Source organism: Blastomyces gilchristii, assembly GCF_000003855.2.
Source record: "Blastomyces gilchristii SLH14081 genomic scaffold supercont1.3, whole genome shotgun sequence".
NCBI lineage: Eukaryota > Fungi > Ascomycota > Eurotiomycetes > Onygenales > Ajellomycetaceae > Blastomyces > Blastomyces gilchristii.
Window position 1 is genome coordinate 854040 of NW_003101680.1, and position 20692 is coordinate 874731.

General features: G+C 46.4%; 8 protein-coding genes across 11 annotated transcripts; 4 read left to right on the plus strand and 4 right to left on the minus strand.

The window, feature by feature from the left end:
- The first annotated feature begins 409 nt into the window (after positions 1-409).
- BDBG_01808 lies at positions 410-3403 on the plus strand. 2 transcript variants are annotated; one of them, XM_002627091.2, is made up of 4 exons: positions 410-650; positions 709-727; positions 828-1282; positions 1359-3369. In XM_002627091.2, the coding sequence occupies exons 1-4, from the start codon at positions 648-650 to the stop codon at positions 1500-1502; spliced, it is 621 nt and encodes a 206-aa protein (XP_002627137.2). In that variant the 5' UTR covers positions 410-647; the 3' UTR covers positions 1503-3369. The 2 variants fall into 2 exon arrangements, with proteins under 2 accessions (XP_002627137.2, XP_031576705.1); XM_031720497.1 differs by having other exon boundaries at positions 709-1282; positions 1359-3403.
- BDBG_01809 (cytoskeleton organization protein) lies at positions 2157-7434 on the minus strand (the record flags this gene model as incomplete). The annotated part of the gene is made up of 11 exons (XM_002627092.2): positions 2157-3044; positions 3123-3235; positions 3307-4072; positions 4139-4436; positions 4504-4853; positions 4949-5125; positions 5268-5543; positions 5648-5890; positions 6109-6929; positions 6993-7049; positions 7113-7434. The coding sequence occupies 11 exons, from the start codon at positions 7432-7434 to the stop codon at positions 2157-2159; spliced, it is 4311 nt and encodes a 1436-aa protein (XP_002627138.2).
- BDBG_01810 (uncharacterized protein) lies at positions 7434-8667 on the minus strand. Its single transcript, XM_031720498.1, has 3 exons — positions 8169-8667; positions 7548-8112; positions 7434-7491 (listed from the first exon to the last, which is right to left on the minus strand). Exons 1-2 carry the CDS (start codon positions 8307-8309, stop codon positions 7810-7812), a joined length of 444 nt encoding a protein of 147 aa, XP_031576706.1. The 5' UTR covers positions 8310-8667; the 3' UTR covers positions 7434-7491; positions 7548-7809.
- A 259-nt stretch (positions 8668-8926) lies between these two features.
- BDBG_01811 (uncharacterized protein) lies at positions 8927-12137 on the plus strand (the record flags this gene model as incomplete). The annotated part of the gene is made up of 6 exons (XM_002627094.2): positions 8927-9123; positions 9182-9481; positions 9543-10440; positions 10511-11324; positions 11389-11601; positions 11758-12137. The coding sequence occupies 6 exons, from the start codon at positions 8927-8929 to the stop codon at positions 12135-12137; spliced, it is 2802 nt and encodes a 933-aa protein (XP_002627140.2).
- A 229-nt stretch (positions 12138-12366) lies between these two features.
- Positions 12367-13915, minus strand: BDBG_16473 (cytochrome c oxidase-assembly factor COX23, mitochondrial). The gene is made up of 4 exons (XM_031724417.1): positions 13777-13915; positions 13425-13532; positions 13277-13304; positions 12367-13085 (listed from the first exon to the last, which is right to left on the minus strand). The coding sequence occupies exons 1-4, from the start codon at positions 13842-13844 to the stop codon at positions 13059-13061; spliced, it is 231 nt and encodes a 76-aa protein (XP_031576707.1). The 5' UTR covers positions 13845-13915; the 3' UTR covers positions 12367-13058.
- Positions 13916-14081: 166 nt separating this feature from the next.
- Positions 14082-15951, minus strand: BDBG_16474 (uncharacterized protein). Its single transcript, XM_031724418.1, has 3 exons — positions 15068-15951; positions 14378-15003; positions 14082-14285 (listed from the first exon to the last, which is right to left on the minus strand). Exons 2-3 carry the CDS (start codon positions 14945-14947, stop codon positions 14271-14273), a joined length of 585 nt encoding a protein of 194 aa, XP_031576708.1. The 5' UTR covers positions 14948-15003; positions 15068-15951; the 3' UTR covers positions 14082-14270.
- A 787-nt stretch (positions 15952-16738) lies between these two features.
- On the plus strand, positions 16739-17594 carry BDBG_01813 (uncharacterized protein). Its single transcript, XM_031720499.1, has one exon. It carries the CDS (start codon positions 16986-16988, stop codon positions 17361-17363), a length of 378 nt encoding a protein of 125 aa, XP_031576709.1. The 5' UTR covers positions 16739-16985; the 3' UTR covers positions 17364-17594.
- Positions 17595-17641: 47 nt separating this feature from the next.
- On the plus strand, positions 17642-20069 carry BDBG_01814. 3 transcript variants are annotated; one of them, XM_031720500.1, is made up of 4 exons: positions 17642-18071; positions 18277-18668; positions 18726-19038; positions 19110-20069. In XM_031720500.1, exons 2-4 carry the CDS (start codon positions 18286-18288, stop codon positions 19548-19550), a joined length of 1137 nt encoding a protein of 378 aa, XP_031576710.1. In that variant the 5' UTR covers positions 17642-18071; positions 18277-18285; the 3' UTR covers positions 19551-20069. The 3 variants fall into 3 exon arrangements, with proteins under 3 accessions (XP_031576710.1, XP_002627143.1, XP_031576711.1); XM_002627097.2 differs by having other exon boundaries at positions 17847-18071; positions 18282-18668; positions 19110-20006; XM_031720501.1 differs by having other exon boundaries at positions 18048-18668; positions 19110-20006.
- Positions 20070-20692: the final 623 nt, after the last annotated feature.

A 20692-nucleotide genomic window follows, 5' to 3' on the forward strand; every position in this document is an offset into this window, starting at 1 on the left:
AAAGCTGATAACCAACAATATAATTATTAGCAGCAGGGGAGGAGCCCGACCAACCGAGCTGAAGACGGCAGGGCTATCCATCATTCTCTCCCCCGGGTTTAATCCATATTCAAAGGAGAGCAGTCAGACTGACTTGGAGAGAACCAGTAGATGTATATTCATAGATCGACCCAACCAAGGGTAAAAAAAAGTATTGCAACTGATTTCCGTGTCCGCTGGGAGATACAGAAATACCCTCTGACAACAATTCCAAGTATGCTTCATTCATAATAAAAGTATTGGCAACCGGGAGTTAAGAGTTAAGCTGTATCAAGCGAGATGAAGTTGTATAAATGTTCCAGGCCAGGCCAGGCAGCGGCGACGACGACGAAGCTGCTTATTAATACTACTACTACTACGTACTTCCCGGCGGGTGGCCCGAGCTCAGCGCGCGTTGTGCCAGAGCTTCCTCTTACGATACAAACCATCTCAGCAGACACCAAGACATCATCATCTACACATCTACAACATCTACACATCTACACACCTCCACACCCACCTCTACCCGCTATAATTACTACCCCGACTGCGACATCTGCCCTGTTATAGTTGCCCCAGATACCCCATTGTGCCATTTGCTCCCACTGATTGTTTATCCACATCACATCATGGTAAGCTCTCCTCCCCCCAATCTTAGCTCAGCAACACCTATCTAACACTCATATATAGTCTTCCCCCTTCGACATAAGTATACATATACCCCCCCTCCCTCTCACATTGTCCCCTCCTTAAACTCCCAAATAGTATACCTTGAAGCCCCCTCTCCTAACCATCCACCCCTCGAACAGATGGCGGTGCCTGCGTCGCCATGGTCGGCAAAGACTGTGTTGCCATTGCATGCGACCTCCGACTGGGTCTGCAAGCCCTCACCGTCTCCAACAACTTCCCCAAGATCTTCAACTACGCCCCCTCGACCTATCTCGGCCTAACAGGGCTCGCCACAGACGTCTCCACCGTCTCCGACGTCCTCCGTTTCAAAGTCAACATGTACCGCTTGCGCGAAGAGCGACATATCTCCCCGAAGACACTGGCCAACCTGACCAGCTCAACTCTGTACGAGAAGCGCTTCGGCCCCTATTTCGTCAGCCCCGTGCTGGCGGGCATAGATAATACGACGGGCAAACCGTTCATATGTGGCTTTGATAGTATTGGCTGTATTGATTTTGCGCAGGACTTTATCGTCAGTGGTACGGCGAGTGATCAGCTGTTTGGGACTTGTGAGGGGTTGTGGGAACCGGATCTCGTATGTTATTTTCCTTTCTTTTTCTATTATCTCATTTGATTTAAAGGGCTTTAATGTGCTGACTCCGTTGAACTAGGGACCTGATGACCTGTTCGAGACCATCTCGCAAGCCCTACTTAACGCCGTTGATCGAGACGCCCTGTCAGGTTGGGGAGCACATGTTTATATCATAGAGAAGGACAAAGTCACAAAGCGATTGCTCAAGGGACGACAAGATTAGATAGTTTTCTGGTCTGCGGTTTTCGTCTTATGGGTAGAGTGGGAAGATCTAGGAAGACGGAAGTGGTGACCAGAGGGGTTTCAAAGCCCTGCGTGTCCTCTTTATCTTTCTGTTTTCCTATTTTATTTTATTTTTTGAGCTTTGATAATTTCTGATAAATGGCATTCCCTTGGCACGATGTTCTGACAGTTATCTTTTTTTGTCGTGAAGCAAAAAGGAGAGCTAGATCCACGGTAATATGATGCTACTAGATTATGGGGCTTGGGATACTAGAACGAGGAGCTTATTATCAAGCACACGTTATGGGAAAAATACCCATCCATGCGAGTGAGCTTCCCCGACCAGCCAGTCGCGTAAATATGGAATAAATGAACCCCCAGAAATCTCAATTACCACGTAATGTACATGTACCATTGCATACTGAGTAAACGTGATCAAAGCCGTTTAACTTTTTCTAGCTCATCCCCTCGCTATTTTATAGAATTATATGTTGTGCATATATATATGACGCACAAGATCCATCCATCCATCAACCCGCCCAGCCCACTTCACATCTCCCCACAAAAATCCGAACACATCAAAACCATCCATCTCAAGCAGATCCAACGAAGAGACAGGGAAAAAGAAAAAGATAAAAGAAAAATTCGCGCATATTCACATCGACGCACATAACCCCAAAACCCCATCAAGCGCCTCATCCCAACTCTCCATCAACGATCCACAAAACAGCTCCAAAGACGCCGTATCCATCATCTCCTCAATCTCTCTCTTTACCGCCCCTTCCTCTTCCCCATCACCGTCGCCATTTTTAACGGTGTCTTTCTCAAAACCATAACCCCCCGTCACCCACTCCACCAATTCCCCCAACATCCCCGACTCGGCAATCTGCATCTTCAAAAAGCGCGTGTTCCGGCGGATAGCGTCGATGAGTTGCTTGACGAGGGTGTGGAGGTTTTCGAGGGTTTCCTTGTTTGGGAGAGCTTCTTTTGTGGTCGTAGTGGGGACCTTCGATTTTGTCTTTGCTGTTGATGATGAGGGAGATAAGTATGTGAGGAAGAAGGTGGTGGCCTTTAGGGTCTCGAGGAGGGATATTGTGGTGTGGAGATAGAGCCAGGAGGGGGCGATGGAGGAGGTGGCGGAAGGCTGTTGTTTGCTAGGAGGGGTGAGGGGTATGGTTGTTAGGAGGATTGATGTGGGTAGGGGAGTAGCGGATAGGGCAGTCAGTTTTTTAGTTAGGAATGATTCGAGGGTGGCGAGGTGGGTGGTTAGGGGAGCTGGTGGGGATGATTGTTTGGTGTTGGTGGCGGCGGATAGGGATGCGAGGGCCTTTAGGAGGGTGAGGTGGATGTTTACGTTTTCGATTTCGGCGGGAGTTAACTCTGTCTCGAGGAGGGGAAGGTCGAATTCTGGGTTGAGGTAGCGAGATAGATTGATATTTGGCGAGACTGGGTGTGAAGACGACGATGCCTTTTTTGTAGAGGTGTTACTCTTTAGGTAACTAAATAGGACGTCGGTGATGGTCATTGCTTTTACTGCGTGGGCCTATGAGTTGTTTTCAACCGAACGTTAGCTTCACTATCTGGTAATCACGCGTTGGTGTTCAAATGGAAATGACCTTACCCCTGGCTTGGGCCCGAGACGGACATGCTCTTCAAAGCTGAGTGTTCCTGGAGCTTCACAGTTCATGAAGCCGTCGAAGTTGCGTTTGTCAACAACAGGGTCTGTGTCGGAGACTGCTTATGATGTGCATTGTTAGCTTCACGGAAATATTCTTAGGAAATGAACAACAGATTTGGAAACCTACCAATATGGTCATATTGCCCTACCGGGTCGCCACCAACCAGCCGCTGAATCCTCCGGGTTTCCAATGCCCACATTCTTCTACATATGCTATTCTTCAGGCTCTTCTGCAGCTCGATGCTTCCAGCCACATTAACATAGCTCCCATGCTCCAGACCAACGTTTCGTGAATAGGTGGTCGCGATCTCAGAATTCCGATAAAAGCTCAACGCCTGCCTCATCGCAGTTTGTGGATCGTAATCCTTCGGTTCCAATCCTTCGTAAGGGGGGGCAGCATGCGGGTGCGTCGATCCGAGGCGGGTAAAGAGGTTATGTGCAACTGTTTCATATTGCATCTGCTTCACAGACAATTTATGAAACGACTTTAGGGCCAGCGAGCCCGCTCCCAGAAGGAGGTAGATCCGAACCAAGAGCAAAAGAGCTTCATAGTTACAGGGTGACTTGAGTAGCAAATTCTCTATAAGTGCAGCCGCTTGGACTAATGCAGCATGAGGGGCGACGTCAGGCTTAGACTCATTATTTGTTTCGTGTAATCTAATTAAGGCCATGACGGCTAAAAGGCATAGATCGTCACTTGGCTGGCTTTCGATGGTAGATGGAGCTGCACTCTGGTTAGGCCTTTCGGTGCTCCGGTAAATACGAAGGCACCGAGATACAAAGTTTTCGACCTTTTGCACTGAGGGTTTTTCGTCACCCTTCAATGACAACTGGAAACAGTACTCAAATTTCAGGGCATTGATAGCAGCAACTCCTTTAAAGGGATCGGTAACCTATAATAGCATATAGATTTAGTTTAGTGCTGTAAGAAAACGGATGGGGGTACATTTTGTCCTAACCTGCTTCTGATCATCTGCGCTCTGATCTGCAACAACCTTTTGGGAAGCATAAATTTGGAATTCGTCTTGCATCGACCGATCAAGTTTGATTAGATATTTCCGCAGGTCATGGAAGCAATAGAGCTTGGTACAATTGCGGTTGAAATATTCTTTGCACGCCGGGAGAAGATCTTCCAGGGGAAGTTCGTTCATCGTAATCCGTTGCTCTGTCAAGTCAAGAGCAGCCAACTGGGCATTCCGTGATTTTGGCTGCCTTTTAATGTACGCTGCGATGAAGTCCTGGGTCTCTCGTGGCGCCCTTCAAAATAAAATTTTATCAGCTTTCTGCGAGTAAACAAAGCTTCATGCACACGGTCAGGACATACTCTTTCTTTCCTAATTTCTTGGTGGCGGCGAGAAGAAGACTCCAAACTTGCCAATCGTCTTTCTCTTGGACAGCCGCCGTCGTCGAACCGTTTGTAAGGTCATCCGGAAGAGCAAGCAGCTCCCGGGTAAATGAGATTGCTTCATCCCACAGCCCTGCGTTTTCGAGACCTACAATTTTCGCGCTAACAAAAGCCCAATCTTTCTGGGCAATTCGAGACTCGATACCTAAGTGCTTGCTGTTAAGCAAAGAAACAATTTCCTCGTGGCGCCCTTGTGTTTCAAGGATCTTTATCAGCAGGAAGAGTTCTTCAGAGGTTTGTATCGCTCTAGCCGGACTCAATAACTCTTTCTGTGTAATAATGAGGAGAAACCAAATGAGCCTCACTTGTATACAACGGAAGATAAGAAGAGACATGAAGTACTCAGGGGGTTTTTTTTTCATACCGGGTCGGTTGGCACACTTGAGGCAGCTTTTAATATCATACGATAAGCAAGCGTACCAAAGAGCTTGCCGTCTATTTCCGAGTTCGCAGGGTCGATGGTGATGAGGTAGCACATCAAGATAGCCCAAAAGTAGTATTTGCGCTCTTTGGGGAAGTTGTTTTGCAGGCTCATAGCTGCCTAGGGACGACAAATGTCAGCTGGTTTCCTCCAATGCAAAATTAGACGAATGTATATCTCCATTGCTTCACAATGTAGAAGTTCAATGTGGAGATAGAGTAAGGGGCGAGCCTTTTTTTTTTTTTTTTTTTTTTTGTCGGACCTTCTGCGCAGTTTTCCAGTCGCCCATCTCCGACGCCATATTAAACCACTTCAGCTGAATATCTAGTGCTTGAGGCTTCGCCTTTGCTGCCTTCTCCCATATTGCGCGCGCGGTCTCTGCATGTTCATCAATGGTCTTCAGGGTTGAATAAAGCATATTCAGTGCTTCTATATCGGAAACGGGTGGTTCCATTCGGCAGAGCGCAAGAGCTTCTGAAATACCCCGCTGTCGATGGACGTCGTCGCCATGGCTGAGGAGAATATGCGCTTTCCACGCCTATATATCAAATATAACGCATTAACAACGTATTAGTGTTCGATTTTTCAAAAGTAAATGTATCCATTATAATAAAGCTTGCGGGATGCTATTTCAGAACTAACCCTGAGGAAATGCGAATCCTCGCCCTTCTTCAGTCGCTTTTCGCAGAGCTGCAGGGCCTGTTTGAGGTTCTGGCCGTCGATGGCATCTTGGATCTGCTTATTCCGGCGCTCAAAAACAGTGGAGGCGGACATGGTGAAGACCAGCCCGGTCGAGCTGCAGTGCGAGGATGTCTGTGTGGGGAGCTTGGTGTCTGCGGGGACCAGCGGAGGGAAGTCGGTGGATTGTACTACTCCTACACAATTCTGCGGGAAGGTACAAGATCTGCGCTAATAACCACATTTTGCCTAGTGAGGCTTAGCGTGCGGCTGCTATTCAACATCGGAAATACTGTACATCAAGATCATACGGCTCTTTGATTTTTGTTAAATCATAGTACTATTGCTTGCGGTAGATCTCTCAACATTTGATATGCATCATTCTCCCAAGCTTGCTCATTTATCTCTAGTGTCCTTTGGCATACCATTTCTGTGAACGACCGGGGACTTGCCAGCATACCAACACCGGACCCAACACTAGAATTCCATTTCATCCTCGTAAAGCCTCCTTGCGGGGGCACCTTTGCGGGCATCCATATGATATCCTTCTGCCGATCCGGCACGTACTTATAAAAGATATGACTATTCCACGCACTCGTCAACAACACCTTGAAATCACAGCCGTGATCTTTGGTCCATTGCACCATGTCCATGAGTTCTTGGACTGCAAATGCTCCTTCTTCACAAAGCGAGCTATTCTGTTCATATACGGTAATGGCATCAAGGACGCAGAAGACAGTTACATGTGGTGGTAGTTGAGAGATCATCCTATGGAAAATCTGGCATAGGCTGCTAATGTCCTGTTGGTCTGCTCGTTGGATTTGCTTGATAACGCTCATTCCAAAGTCAGGGTAAGCGATGAGGAGCTGACCAATCAAGTTTCGCAACATCCCACTGACGCCATAGTCCGGGCGTATGTGCTCTGCGCAAAGAAACAACAAGGCAAAGATGTTTCGTGGATTGTGCGGGCCTATGACATCTGACTGGATCGAATATGTTAATTTGGCGGAAATGAAAGACGTTGACGATGTCTTCTTGGGGTCGTTGAAATTGACCAGGAGTGCCGAAGAACTTGACTCGGTGATCCAGGAATGCAGCTTCGGTGATTGCATGACAGCAACTGCACGATCCTGATCGGATCTTGGCAATGCCCAGATGGTTTCGAGACTGGCCTCGATGTCGTTACGCATGACAGAGCTTTCATAGTCAAAGTCTGAAAGTAGGTCATCTTTCGCAGCAAGGTAATCTGTGATGGCAGGGTCAGTGTGCAACCTAAGACATGTGAAATAGTGTCCTATTAATACAGTACCTTGCACTAGATTGGCTTCAGATACAGCCCTTCGCAACGGAAGTGTTGGTCCTTTCACTACACCAAGGTCAGTGAATAAAGAGTTGATGCTGAATTCCTGCGCTCCTACGATCAACTAACCATATTGTGTTTTGTAATCCGTTCGAACATTACTGCTGAGAAACGAGGCAAGGACTCTGCGCAGCTGTGAAACCTCATTGCTTATCAGTTTGACCTTCCGATTCACGCATCCAGCTGCCAGCTTGAAATCGTCTCGGAAATCCTGGAACTCATTTCTCGACTGATCAAAGTGCCCCACTATGATCTCCTGGTGCTTGCGCGATTCGTCACCCTGATCCATGATCAACTGCTTTGTGTTCATAATTGCATCATATGAACATAGCTGAGCCACTTGCCCAAAGCCTTTAGCTTCCTCTCTGAGAGCTTTTAGGAGATCGTCCATTTTTTTTATTTTTTTTTTCGTAGGTCTCTTGCTGGAACATGCTACGGAATAATTTTTCTAAGTGCTAGTCAACCTAAACGCCTCACAGTTCGCAGGCTTTGTTGAGCACATACTCGAGGCTTTTTCCCTATACCACGCGACGATGTGATGTAAGGCAGCTATTGTAGCGGCATAGAGAGCCGCGCTAGATCGACGCAAGTCGTTCGACCTCCTGAAGATACCCAGGGCTTTATGAGTGCTCGATATGAGGATGGGGATCTCCGCTAAAGCAATGTCGGTTCGAAGATCGTGCAAGCGCGCTGCGGCCTAGCTAGGTCTTAATGAAGAACGCACCGACGGTGCAAGTTAGGGCGGAACAAACCCAGAATATGAGTTTTAAGCCTCCGCACAGCAGAGAAAAGTAATGTGATTGTGACGGCAGGACGCTCGCCCATGCTTCAAAGGCTTTGTTATTCTTTCCAAAGCTCCGGAGGCCTTTTCTAATGTGCCCCCAAATCCCGATACGTCATTATATTCATCTGATGCCTTCTTCACCTCTTGCAAAACTTCCTCCCACGCGTGCACCGATTTTGTCGTGACATCGGTTGGAATTTCAATCCAGCAGTTGTACTTTCGTAAGCTTCCAACGCCTTTTTGAAGCGTTTCTTCTCTGTTTCGACATCTATTTACAGCTCTTGCCTATATGCGATATCAGCTCTGAAACAGGAATCTATGGGGATAGGAGCGTATCTTACAGCGCCATCCTCATCGAGGTGGTCTTTTGCAACTGTCCGCTTTTGTTTTTGGATTGGCGATATGTCTGATATTTTTTCTCCAGAGACGGGGACCAGTAACATATCACTCGTGGCCTCTTCATCATCTCTAACTGCTTTCATGCCAGGATGCGAATCGCGGGTGAGCCTCTAACGCAGATAAGCCAGCGAGCCCACCAAGGGCGTCGACGAGGGGGAGTGGCTTCATGGCTGGTCGTGGCATCTCTCATTCCCGCTCACTACAGTTCTGCCTCTAATTAACGGCATTGTATGGTCAATAGTTCACGGCTTGTGGTAAGATAGAGATGAGTGTTAAGTATCGTCCTTTAGCCACAAGATATCGATCTTTGAGCATTCTGTGCATGTGGCACCAGTCTCGTGGGGTCGAGGTGTAGCAATATCTTGAACCATTGCTTCGCTGCCCCGCAGAAACGTCTTTTTGAGTGACCACTCCTACGGCGGCGAAGTTCGATGCTTGCCGTTGTTCTGCGGGCCAGAATAAAAGTCGATTACACCACTGAAGCGGAAGAAAAGAAAGTGTACTAGCTGCTTGCATGCTAGAACGAACAACTCGCATTCCTATGCTTGAGCTTGAGGTACCTAACTTGACCCCGCACTTGAAGTTCCAAGAGCTATATATTATGAACTGAACCAAAATCCTCCAGATTACTTTGGCGTGTTGAATGCAAAGCCACATCAAATTTTCAATTGCGTTTCTCGCATTATTCACCAGCCAGCCAATGACCATGTCGGCAGCCAATGGTGAACGAAACGGAGCATTTGCACTGCATACACCCGAAGGCGAGAAGACTAAAAGTGAGTTGGCGGCGCAGTCCGGCAACTCAGAACCTGCACCGGCAGACAGCGATTTGAAGCAAATACTTAAGGCCTTGGTAGAAGGTCAAAAAGAACTACTCGGCAGATGGAACCTTGGGAGGTAGGAGCATTCTCCAAATTCCCTGTAGAACCACAGCTAAACATCCAATTCACTCTAGTGGCGGCGAGCTAACTAAGCATCAAGCCGCCCCAGCTTCAAAAGAAAAAGACCCAAAGGATGAAGCAGACCTTCAAGAAATTGCGATCAAGCGAGTCTCCCCAGGGGATTGGCGAAAGGTCAAAAAAGAAGGCAAAATTGACCTTCAGGAGAGCATCCTTCTTGTTTCTTCGAAAGCCTATGCAAGGTCTCAACTACGCCGACTGGGCTACAAACTGCCAAGAATACTGGACAAAAAGTCTTCAGAGGCCGCTACTGAGTCAAGTAGTGAGATGATCCCGAACGATTGGACCGCCTTGCCGTAAATTCAACTCACCTTCTGGATGTGTTGAGTCAGTTCGTTGGTGAAAGCTCAGTGCTAGTCAAAACGTGTTTGTTCGCCCGTTCAAGTATCTCGTCGCGTACGAATCCGATATCAGACAGTGCCTCAAGGAGGCCGAGACAGCCTACGACCAGGCTGTATCTAGGCGGGATGAAATGAGACAGGAGAACCCCACAACTAATGTCCGTAAAAGCAACAATAAGGCTGGAAATGTGGTTAACAAACCAGAACAACAAAACCCAGCCCGTGTCACCAAAGACGACGACACAAACAATGCCGGAAGTTCAGCTGCACCAGCCAAAAGAGAAAGAGATGAGCTTCGTTGCCTTGTGAAATTTATGGATACCGATATGCACGATATATTTGACGCAAAACGCCGAATTTCCGACGGGGATATCACTGAGATTGCTTTTGAACATCTATGGCTACTATTTAAACCCGGCGATGTCGTCCTCAATTCGAGTTCAGATGAGAATCGGAACTGTCGTCAAGCTTATCGGGTTTTAAATATCACCGGCGGGAGAGCCTACTTTGACAGCGGCTACAAAGCCCGCTTCAGTGGTATCATTGATTATATCGGGGATTCAGATTCGGAGAATGAAGAGAAGTGTGGTGACGCTATCAAATGTTCGGGCATGGACACGACGTGCTTTATTATCGACGCTTTCTATATCGACTTTGACGGGGTTAAGCTTGGCGCCAGATCAAAAAGATTTGCAATTCCACCATACAAAGGTACAAGACCTGTAACTTCACTGGTACCGTTTCCGCTGCTTCCTAGCCCAGAGAGTGAACAAATACAACAGACGCTCATTGAAAGAGGGCGGCGTTTCGTGCAACTTGTCCCTGGAACACATAAAAAATACTCAGGACTTACGGTCCAGGAGGGGAATCAAACCTCCAAAGGGCGCAAGAATTGGATTATAAAAGAAACAGAGGTGGGTACGATCATCTCCAACGTTTCAAACTCCTTAAAGCTTAATGATTGATGAAAAAATGAAAATATAGTTACATAGCGAAATAGTGGTAGACCAGGCAGCCGGAGTTGAACACTTCAAACAAAAGGTGTCCCAGTTTGGAAGAAGCCTGAAATTCGGGTCCGGCGCCATCGCTAAAGCAACCCCACAGGACAAGAAGGAGACATTTGATCCTTTGCCTGAGCAAGAGGACGGTAATTGGATTACGGACGTCTTCGACGACTCCAAATTTGAGGAAGATCGTCAAAATGATTTCCGACGAACCACCAATCTTCTAGACTTACGAACACTGCAGCAAAAGCCCGTCCCAAACGATCATCTGATGCTTCTTCCTTATCGGGCCTACGGGTACGGTCTCCTTGATCACAAGTGGCTTCCTCTAAATATCAACAAAATCGAAGATTTACCAGTAACCGGGCAAGAGGCACAAGGGGCTAGATTTGAGGATCTAGTTCTACCGGAGGGTCATCGAGTGTTGCTTCAAGCGTTAATCAAAAACCAGGTCGAACATCCGAAGGAAAAGTCTGGGGGAACTGATGGGACACACGAGCCACTTGCACTGGATGCTGTTCTCGGCAAATGCAAGGGGCTTATCATCCTTTTGCACGGCGCCCCGGGAGTTGGCAAAACCTCTACAGCTAAGTGCATAGCATCCCAGTTAAAGCGGCCCTTGTTGCCGATAACGTGTGGTGATATCGGCACCACTGCCCAGACTGCAGAAGCAACCCTTGAGTTCTTTTGCGTTTTGGCGCATAGGTGGAGATGTGTATTGTTACTCGACGAGGCGGATGTTTTCCTCGCGAAAAGAGAGAAAGGAGATATAATACGCAACAGTCTTGTTTCCGGTAGGCTTCCATGAATATAAGACTTCATTAGTGACAATGAACATGGTCGCTAATCTTTGTATAGTCTTCCTCCGAGTTTTGGAGTATTATTCTGGAGTCATCATTCTGACAACAAATCGCGTTGGCGAATTCGATGAAGCATTCAGATCCCGGATCCACATGAGCCTCTACTACCCAAAACTTGACGAAATGTCGACTAAAGAAATATGGGCGAAAAACTTACAGCATATCATCAAGAGCGGCCGTGACATTGATATCGAGGAGGACAAGATCAGGCGTTTCGCTAACAAGCACTGGCAGGAGAACAAATATAAACCCTCGCTGCGCTAGAACGGTCGATAGATCAAAAATGCCTTTTAGATAGCGTTAGCTCTTGCCAATTGATTTCAGTGAGGGGGAAAATAGCGCCAAACTTAAACGGCCATTAGTGAAGGCATCGCCCAGACAAGCGCCCATTTCGACGACTACATTAGTAACATCCACGGGACACAAGAGGACGATACGTACAGAATCCTTGCTGAGCGAGAGGAAATTCGTAAGGATACCTACAACGTACCCCCCTCAAACCAGTCAATGCAAGTTGGCCGTCCAAAGAGGAATCCACCACCTCCACGTCGTAGAATCTACCGACGCAACTCCGGGCTGCCACAGAGTCGCGGGTATGAATATGAAGATGACAATGAATCCTCGGAGGAAGATATTGAGCGTTTGAAGTTGAAGCTAGAGTTGGCGAAGTTGAAAAACAAGAAAGGGAAGAATGAAAAGGTGGAATCGGACGAGGAGAGTGACGAAGAGGAAGACGCAGCTTGGTAAAGGGGCACTTTAGATACACCCATATCGCGACCATGCGGACACGTTCCTACGAGTTTTGGATATATTTCGAGCTGGCTTGGCTACGTTTAATCGAGAAGTTTTGATGGAGAAGGAGTCATCCTCGACATTTCTAATGCTAGAGCTATTCTCATGAATGATTAAATAAAAACTGCAAAGTGATGTGCATGGTGTGCAAGTTTCCAAAATATAAGAATGAAGTGCTATCGCGGCTGAAGTACAAGGGGTAGGGGGAAAAAGTGAAGCCCTGACAGGGCTTGACTCCTAACTTGGGGCAGATTACACAACGTAGAGAATACAAGAGGATCAACGTAGGAGATAGTAAATGGGCAGTACGCTGCTGTCCATGTAACCTGACCAGTTCAGGCCTCATCATTCACGTCGAAGGATGACATAGTTTATGCATCTTACAAATCTGATACCATTTAAGGACTTCAGAGAAAGATTTTCTATAGATATATACTTTTCAAGCCTGCTGGCAGCTCGGAAAATCCGAGATTTGCATCACAAAATCATATATCAAGCAGACGATTGACTTGAACTATCTAGGGAAACCGAAACAGTCACCACCTTATGTTGCATGTGCCATTTCCTGTGTCCTCAAGTCCAATTCTCCACTCTAAATAGTTGATATAATGTTACACGAGTGACAATGTCGGTCTCATTGGAAGGTGACACTTCGCGCTCTCTCCATCCCATCCTCAGTCGTATACTGCGGGTATACTGGTGTGTGTCGTGTGTGTCTATGTGTGCATGTTTATCATGATTCGTTACAGGTCGCTTCGTGCGGAGCTTGACAATTTGGTTAAGATCCTCCCGCCCATCCCTAGAGGGTTGCCTCTTTTGTTCTCTCGTTCTATATTTTTTTTTTCTATTGGCGCATATCGGGGAGGGCAGCAGGTTCTAAGCACTCTTCTTCCGCTGGATCATCTATAGGACAACGGTTTGATTAGTTTCAATAGTTTAGACATATATCGGGCAAAAAATAGCCACAGATAATCCACCAGACAAGGAACTGGAACAAATGTCCAATTTATCCCCATCGCGGGGAGGAGAAGAAGGATGTTGGGAAAGCGGGAGCCTCCAGCCACAACCATATGCGAAATATAAAAATTACATACCCATTCCTTTTTGCAATCGCGATACGCCCTAGGTGCATTACACCTATTAGCGCTCCATCCAACACGACACTGGATCAATCGCGGTGGGTGATATTCCTAGCCCGCGAGCCATTGCACGAGGAGATACGGGGGGAAGAACTCTACTCACTGAAAGTAATCGCTACACATCGTCCTATCGTTCCCATTTCGCCGCATGCATTTGATGCTCCGGTCTGCGAAATCCTGACACGGGTCGTAGAACCCGCTGGCCGGTTTGCTATAATTATCCGAAAGAACACGAGATGAGTAGCGTTAGTTACCATATTATTATAAACGAAGTTTAAGATGCAGCGTAGCCAAGGCGATGTAATATGTTTGGATTGGCTGAGAGGAGAGGGGGGCCGCCCCGGTAGCAGGGGGGTCATGAATGACTCCGCTATGCTCTTGCTGGACAAATCTCGAACCCACCCAGCCATCCAAAGCTTTGAGCCAAGATGAGAAAGAAAGAAAGGGGGCCTTACTGGTTAAATGCCGGCTTAGCCTTATCCCAGGCACTCACAGATTCCTCGGACACTTTGTCTGCGCTCATGTCGTGCTGGAATTGTCTCGCTCTCCGACTTTTTCTTCGGAACGAGGACAAAAAAAGATAGAGCGAACATCAGCTCCCAGCGGTCGGAGAGACTTCTCCGGCAGAATTGAGCCGAGGTGGACCGGGCTTTGTCGCGCCTTGGCGTTGACTATTCCGCATTGGGATTAGTTCCCGCGGTTATCGGTCTCCTTGCGCCAACCTTAAAAAAGCTACAGAATACGGAGTACAAAGTATACAATATTCTCACTGAATCCACCAATCAAGGCGACAAGTTTTTTTTTTTTAAAAAAAAAAAAAGAAGTATGAAAGGAAAGCCAAAAGAAAACAGATCCTTCACATCACCACCTCCCAATTTTCTTTCGCCGGTAAACCCTTCCGAACCCAAAAAGATCCGCAACGTCCAACCTGGGTCTCTTGTTTTCCCTACTAAAGGGACGCAACCTTTTAGTATAAGTTAGTCATGTCATATAACAATCAGTGGCTGCGCCTAGCCCGGACGAGGGAGGCCTCTGTTGATGCTTGAACATTCTTACCTGCGGCATGCTCGTAACCGTAATCGGCTTTTTACATTTGACCCATGCCTCTCGCCGAGTCCTTGGTAATGCATCGGTAGGCCCCAGAGCTAAAATGATATAAAGAATGTACAGACCGTGCTTATGGAATCGGTCAAAGGGTACTTCGAAGTCCTCTACCGGGGATGCTAGAAGCACAGTCATGAAATGGGAGGTTGTGCCCTCGGGAGACTGCGAGACTGAGTACACGCCTCCCAGATCATGTCTTCCAATCTTCCTGCATACCTCAAAGCGGTCAGAACCAACTGCATGGAATACTTTCACATGGATCTGTATCTCCACCGGGCACCATGGCTTTGTATTTTCCAGGCTCCGGACCCTGACAACCATTGGCTTTTGGAGTAGGTCATTTTCACGAATCTCCTCTGGTGGCTCGACGACAAACTCGAGTTTATAGGCCGTGCCATGGTGGGTAGGGTCAAGTTCATGTTCTCTGAAAATAGATGTTGGTATGAAATTTGGTATTTCAGGGCGGCGATACAGCATTCTTTTCGGTATTCTCGGCTCCGGAATGTCAAATGGCAGTACCATGGCTAATATCTTGGTTTTCGACGGGTACGGACTTGGATGAATAGATACGATACGGGCTTTGAAGTTGGTGTTAGAATTATAACCGTGGAAAGAAAAATAAGTTCAGAAAACGCAGCATACCTTAGATTCATCATCGAGAGGTCAACTGAAGGCAAAAATTAAATCAATAGCGAAATGAACGGACAGTTGTTAGAAGGCCTTCAAATGGCACAGGTTCCAAGGCTCGTACTTATACTCCTAACGAAGCTCAGACAGAGTCGAACTGGAGAGGTAAGTAGAAATTTGTTTGACCTTCCAGAATTCCCAGAGCAATCAAGAGGCAAGAGAAATGAAACTTTCAACAGAAGCAATAAATTCCATAGCAAATATAGGCAACGCGCAAACGAGAGTCAGGGCAAGCTGTAATAGCATGATTCCGCCCATGGATAGGTGGAAGGCCCACCAATTAACGTAGAGCGAACCTCAGGGACATTGTGGCCCCTGGAGAGAAATCCAGAAACTCCGTAATAAGACTTGAAGGAAGGGAGAAGATCTCAAGACGGAATATGTCAACGCCCGATGGATGTGAAAACATCTCAAGAATGATTCCCCGTCCTGCAAGAAGGAAGCAAGAGCAGAGCCTGCACTTGCATGAACAATGAACAACAATCAAGACAAAACAAACATTATTCATTACACATAGATAGCAGTTGTGCTTTCTTCAATCTTCAGACCTTCATCATAGCGATGGATTTGAAGGGAAGGAATCAGCCTCTCATATTGTTTCTCATATGTGGAATGAGACGAGAGAGAGAGAGAGAGAGAGAGAGAGAGAGAGAGAGAGAGTGTTGATAATCACAAGTGTTATCTTGAGAACATAGATATATTCATGGACTTAGTTCCTGATTGAAAGAACTAGAACTGATTTATAATCCATGCAAAAGATGTTTGTTTAGTTGATCAGTATCTGCTCGTTGAGTGCAGATTGATTGATTGATTGATAAGAATAAAACAGCAGCCTGAACTCATGATTATTAATTAACCAACGAATTGTCGACTTCAGAAGCCCAAGAAATGGCCCATTCAATGTACTAGGATTCAAGTTAGAAATTATCCGAGGATTGAAAGTACCCGGGGAAGAGAACGGAACATATTCCCTCTCATGTTCCAGAATCGTTTTTTTCCAATTAACATTTAGAAATAAGATAATTAGGGAACGGACGAAAGAGCGGTTGCTCGTTCGCGAACCCTAGATCGGAACGTTGTATGTTTCATTTTCATTTTTCATTTTTTATTTTTTATTATTTTATTAGTTAACTATGTAATATGCAGCAGTACAAGCTCTGTCACCATGGATCATATGACCATTATCTACAACAAAGACCTGAAGCTAAAAGGCCTGGCCCCTTGTTTCTGGCAAGGTCCAGACAGATATAGTATGTTTTTTTCGGCTCTGAGGAATGGAGGAGGAAGAAGAGCGAGAATAAAGAAGGGAGGATGATAACGCCCATAACCGCTTCAAGCCAAGTCTTTCCCCAGGATCCAAGGGCCCCAGGATCCATCCCCCAATTGAGTCAAAATTTCCATTGTGCTCCCGTTGGTCCCTTGGAAGTTAGACGCTACGAGGTGGCGGGAAAAAGCCAAAAAATTACACTTAGTTTCTAGTTTCATGAATAGATAAACTTTTATCTGCTCTAATAATAGTTTTTTTATGCTAAAAAATGAAAAAAAAAAAAATAAGCTACCCCTCCACACCGTTTAAATGATTTTTGCATCATTCATTCGTTGCCTCCCACCCCAACTTCCATCTCCCTTTTTTTTTCCTCCCCATGGCCCAGAATTGAAGGGTAGCAGACCTTTCTTGCCGCCCACTGCTTTCGTAATTCCTGCCAACCTTGTCCATCATATCCACCCTCGTCGGCATATTTTTTATACAAAACTCGCCTCAAACTTGCAACCTTGGATTATTTTCCATCATAGTAATCCATAATCCGTTTTGATATTTCCATTATGACATGAACGTCGGTGGGTCGAGTGCTCGGTTATCGTAAGTTGACCCATGGCCATGTGTCAAATAATCAATCGTCCACACCGCACGGCAACTGTAGCGATCTTCAGCATTGTCAGCTGTATAATCTGTAAGACGTGGAAACGTGAAAAGGATCGTGTTGCTGGGTTTTTGAGAGGGGTGAAATGCGTAAGACGGTTTAGATTAGAGCATCGTGACATAGCAAAACCGCCTAGAGACCGCAGTCTAGACCCTTGTCAAGACGCCCAGTCCATTGCAACCCAGGCAGAATGTAATATGGAATGTGATTCATGGCTCCGTGCCAAACCAAACACAGCAACAATTTCCATCTCGGGTTCAAAATGCGGGAGGGGGGGAGGAGGGACTGGAGGATGCGGATCCACTGCAATCATGCCATGGCCTTGGTAATGCTGATGTGTTTTGTGTTCTGATGCATTGGCAACAACACAACTTTTTTGCTGGGGGGATTTCCATACAGTTTGTACATGTACAAAGCCCCGGCATTTTGAGTTTTGGTCCCCCGGGTCACATTATCAAACATAATGTTGCGAAGGATGAGAATCAGCGCCTCCAACCCCCGTTCCCGTTCTCAGCAATTAACAGCGTTGTTATCCCATGGCGATGTGTATCTCCTATAACGTAGAAGGTTAAAAATAAAAATAAAAAATAAAAATAAAACATTCCTTTTGCAGGTCTCGGCATTGCGATGGTAGGGCCACATTAACTTATCGCCGACCCGGAAAGCAGTGTGGTCATCGCTCTGGTTTCGTACCGCACCCAGGTAGATGTCCGGGCTATTCACAACTCACGGACTAGCTTGTTGTCCCTGCGAACATATGTGTCTAGGTACCTTCTTGGGTGATATAGCCAGGTTGTTAAAAAGGAGGATCGGTCGGCCGCAACTATAAATACCCCCTTCTTCCCCGAGAAAACTGCATTCTTCTTTCAAGTCAGCATTTTAAATATTTATCCAAGGAAAGGGATTATTAGCTGAAACTTTTCATAAACAAACCATATTCATAAAGCTTCTGAAGTCCCTTTTGTTTTTGCCTTCTCCCTCTTGATATTTACTTCCCTGCATAATATTCCTAGTTAGCGACGGCAGCAAAACAGAGAGTGAGTTTTTGCTACCCCTTGGTCCCAAGTTCGACGATGGGAACTCTTTTTTAAGTTGCCCTATTTTTGTATGAACAATGTCGAGTTGTATCTGTGTTGTTGTCTATCATAACCTCCATCATCGCCACATCCACGATGGGCAATGATGGTATCGACAAATTAGAAGCTGTGTCAAGGGGCGAACACTCACGCAACAACAACAAAGAACAGCACGATGGCGACAGCAGATATCCTCACCCCTACCTCCTTTCCTATGGCTCCGGGCCACATGCCTTCTTCCAGTTACGATGACGAGGTCAACGCATTGAAGGGCACCACCAATGGCACAGTAGTACCTTCCCAGGCCGAGGAACCAGTTCGGTTTGATGCCCAAAAACATATTCAATATAGTCCACCGCTCAAGGTCCACACCATGAAGGAACTTGGCTATAGCGATGATGTTGGAGTCTCCTCGATCGGAGTTTCCGAGCCATTCCCTCTGTTCACTCCTGAAGCGATTAACCAAATGCGAAAGGAGATCCTTAATGAAAAGGTCTGGGAACACTATCAATTCTCCAGCAACCTTGCGCATTGTCAATTGCGCGGGTATGCCGCCGAGTAAGTTGTTCCAGCTCCGATTGCCCAACTTGCATAGATTAATATAGTTCCCCAAAGGTATGCTCCATTCGTCTATGACGCATGGCAGAGTCCGGATGTCCTGAAAATCGTTTCAAATATTGCTGGCATTGACCTCGTCCCCGCAATGGACTGGGAAATAGCCCATATCAATATCTCCGTGCCATCTCAGGCCGATAAGGGTCAAAACCTTACTTCTGAGGACGACGACGAACCTATCGTCGATTGGCATACAGACAGCTATCCATTCGTCTGCGTTACCATGCTCAGCGATTGTGCCAACATGGTGGGCGGCGAGACTGCATTGCGCAAGGGAGATGGGTCGATTGTGAAAGTCAGAGGGCCACAGATGGTGAGTTCACTTCGCTTATTCTTAGGTGGCAATAGGTCCCTTTGCATATCCATACTGATTGATGTCAATAGGGATGTGCTGTGGTGCTCCAAGGACGATACATCGAACATCAAGCTCTGCGTGCTCTGGGTGGGACAGAGAGAATCACGATGGTAACATCTTTCCGTCCGCGCTCGCCAGCCCTGCCAGACGACACTGTTTTGACAACTGTTCGAGCCATATCCGACCTGTCAGAGCTTTACTTCCAGTTCTCCGAGTACAGGCTTGAGATATTGGAAGAACGCGTCCGGATGCAGCTTAAAGAAATCCGCGACCGGAAAAAGGCCCGTCGAAACTTCAACACCAAGGCGATGAAGAAGTTCCTGCTCGAACAAGAGAAATTCTTAGCCCACATGAACAAAGAAATGGTTGAAGACGAACTGGTGACGAAGGGCTTTACGGACGATAGCCATTTGATCTCAGAAGAGCTTAAGGAGCGTCATAAGAAACGAACTTCCGATGATGGCAAGTAGGCTGGTGGGATTATTGTTTTTTGCAGGAATTCTGGCAGGAAGGTCCAATGTCATTGGTCGTGAAAAAAAATGAGCGTAATTACTTTTCCATCGAAGAGCTTGACCGTGAGTGGTAATTGCTGTGGCGTGTATTGGACTTAGGGATAGTTGACTATTGCTTCTGTTCATCGTTGAAGAAAATATTGCCCGGGTACATTGTCGCATTGGGGAGCATTGGATATTAATTGTTGCTTCGGGTTTTCGAGTTTCAAAAAATTGGTCCAGCAGTTAATTATAATTATATAGTGGTGCATAGGATTCCAAATTGCAGTTGTTGCCCATTCGATTTGGAAAAAGGTTTTGCGAAGTGAGGCGCAAGGCTATTTATCAGAGCAGATCCGGAATAGAAGTTGAAGTCGCGTAGGGTTTTCCAGTTCACATGAACGGCCAGACAGTAAATACTATCTCTGACGATAAGCAAAAGAGTATAATATAAAATAAAATAAAATCAATAAAATGGCAGCGTATTGAAAACCAAGAATAAATTTTTTTTGCATAGATTCAAAAATGGTATATATGTCAGTCATATTCCACTTCGCTCCACATTTCAAATGGAGGTCGCAGGCAGGAGATGTTGCGGCACGGCAAAGTGTGCCTATAATTATTTCTCCGTATATATTCTTCAATATCGAGTAAAATATCGACACCACCAAGCCAGCCTCATTGCTATCCACAACGGTGTTCACACCTGTTCGACAACATAAAGATAGCGGGGAGATGGGTTGGCGAAACTATTAAATGTAAGCCTATGAACACAAATCCATGTAACAGGGGCATTTAAGGAATCAAACAAAATAAATCATTTTTTTCCCTGGGGGAAATGTGTTCTCTGCCTATATTTTATGTCGTACCAGCTCCCTACATGTTTGCGAGACCATCCGTAGAGCGGGAGACGCTTTTTGTTTCGGAAGCGAGCCAGAGCTGGGGGAATCCCCGCAGTATTTAAGCCCCAGCAAGAAGGGGGCAGGCAATTCGAATGGGGCAAAAATATCCAAAGCCTGGAAGGGCGCGACAGGGTTTGGTAGGCCGGATTGGTCCATAGCCGAAAGCTACATGGATGGCTGTTCTAGATTGTCCCACAATGTAATCCGTATACATACGTA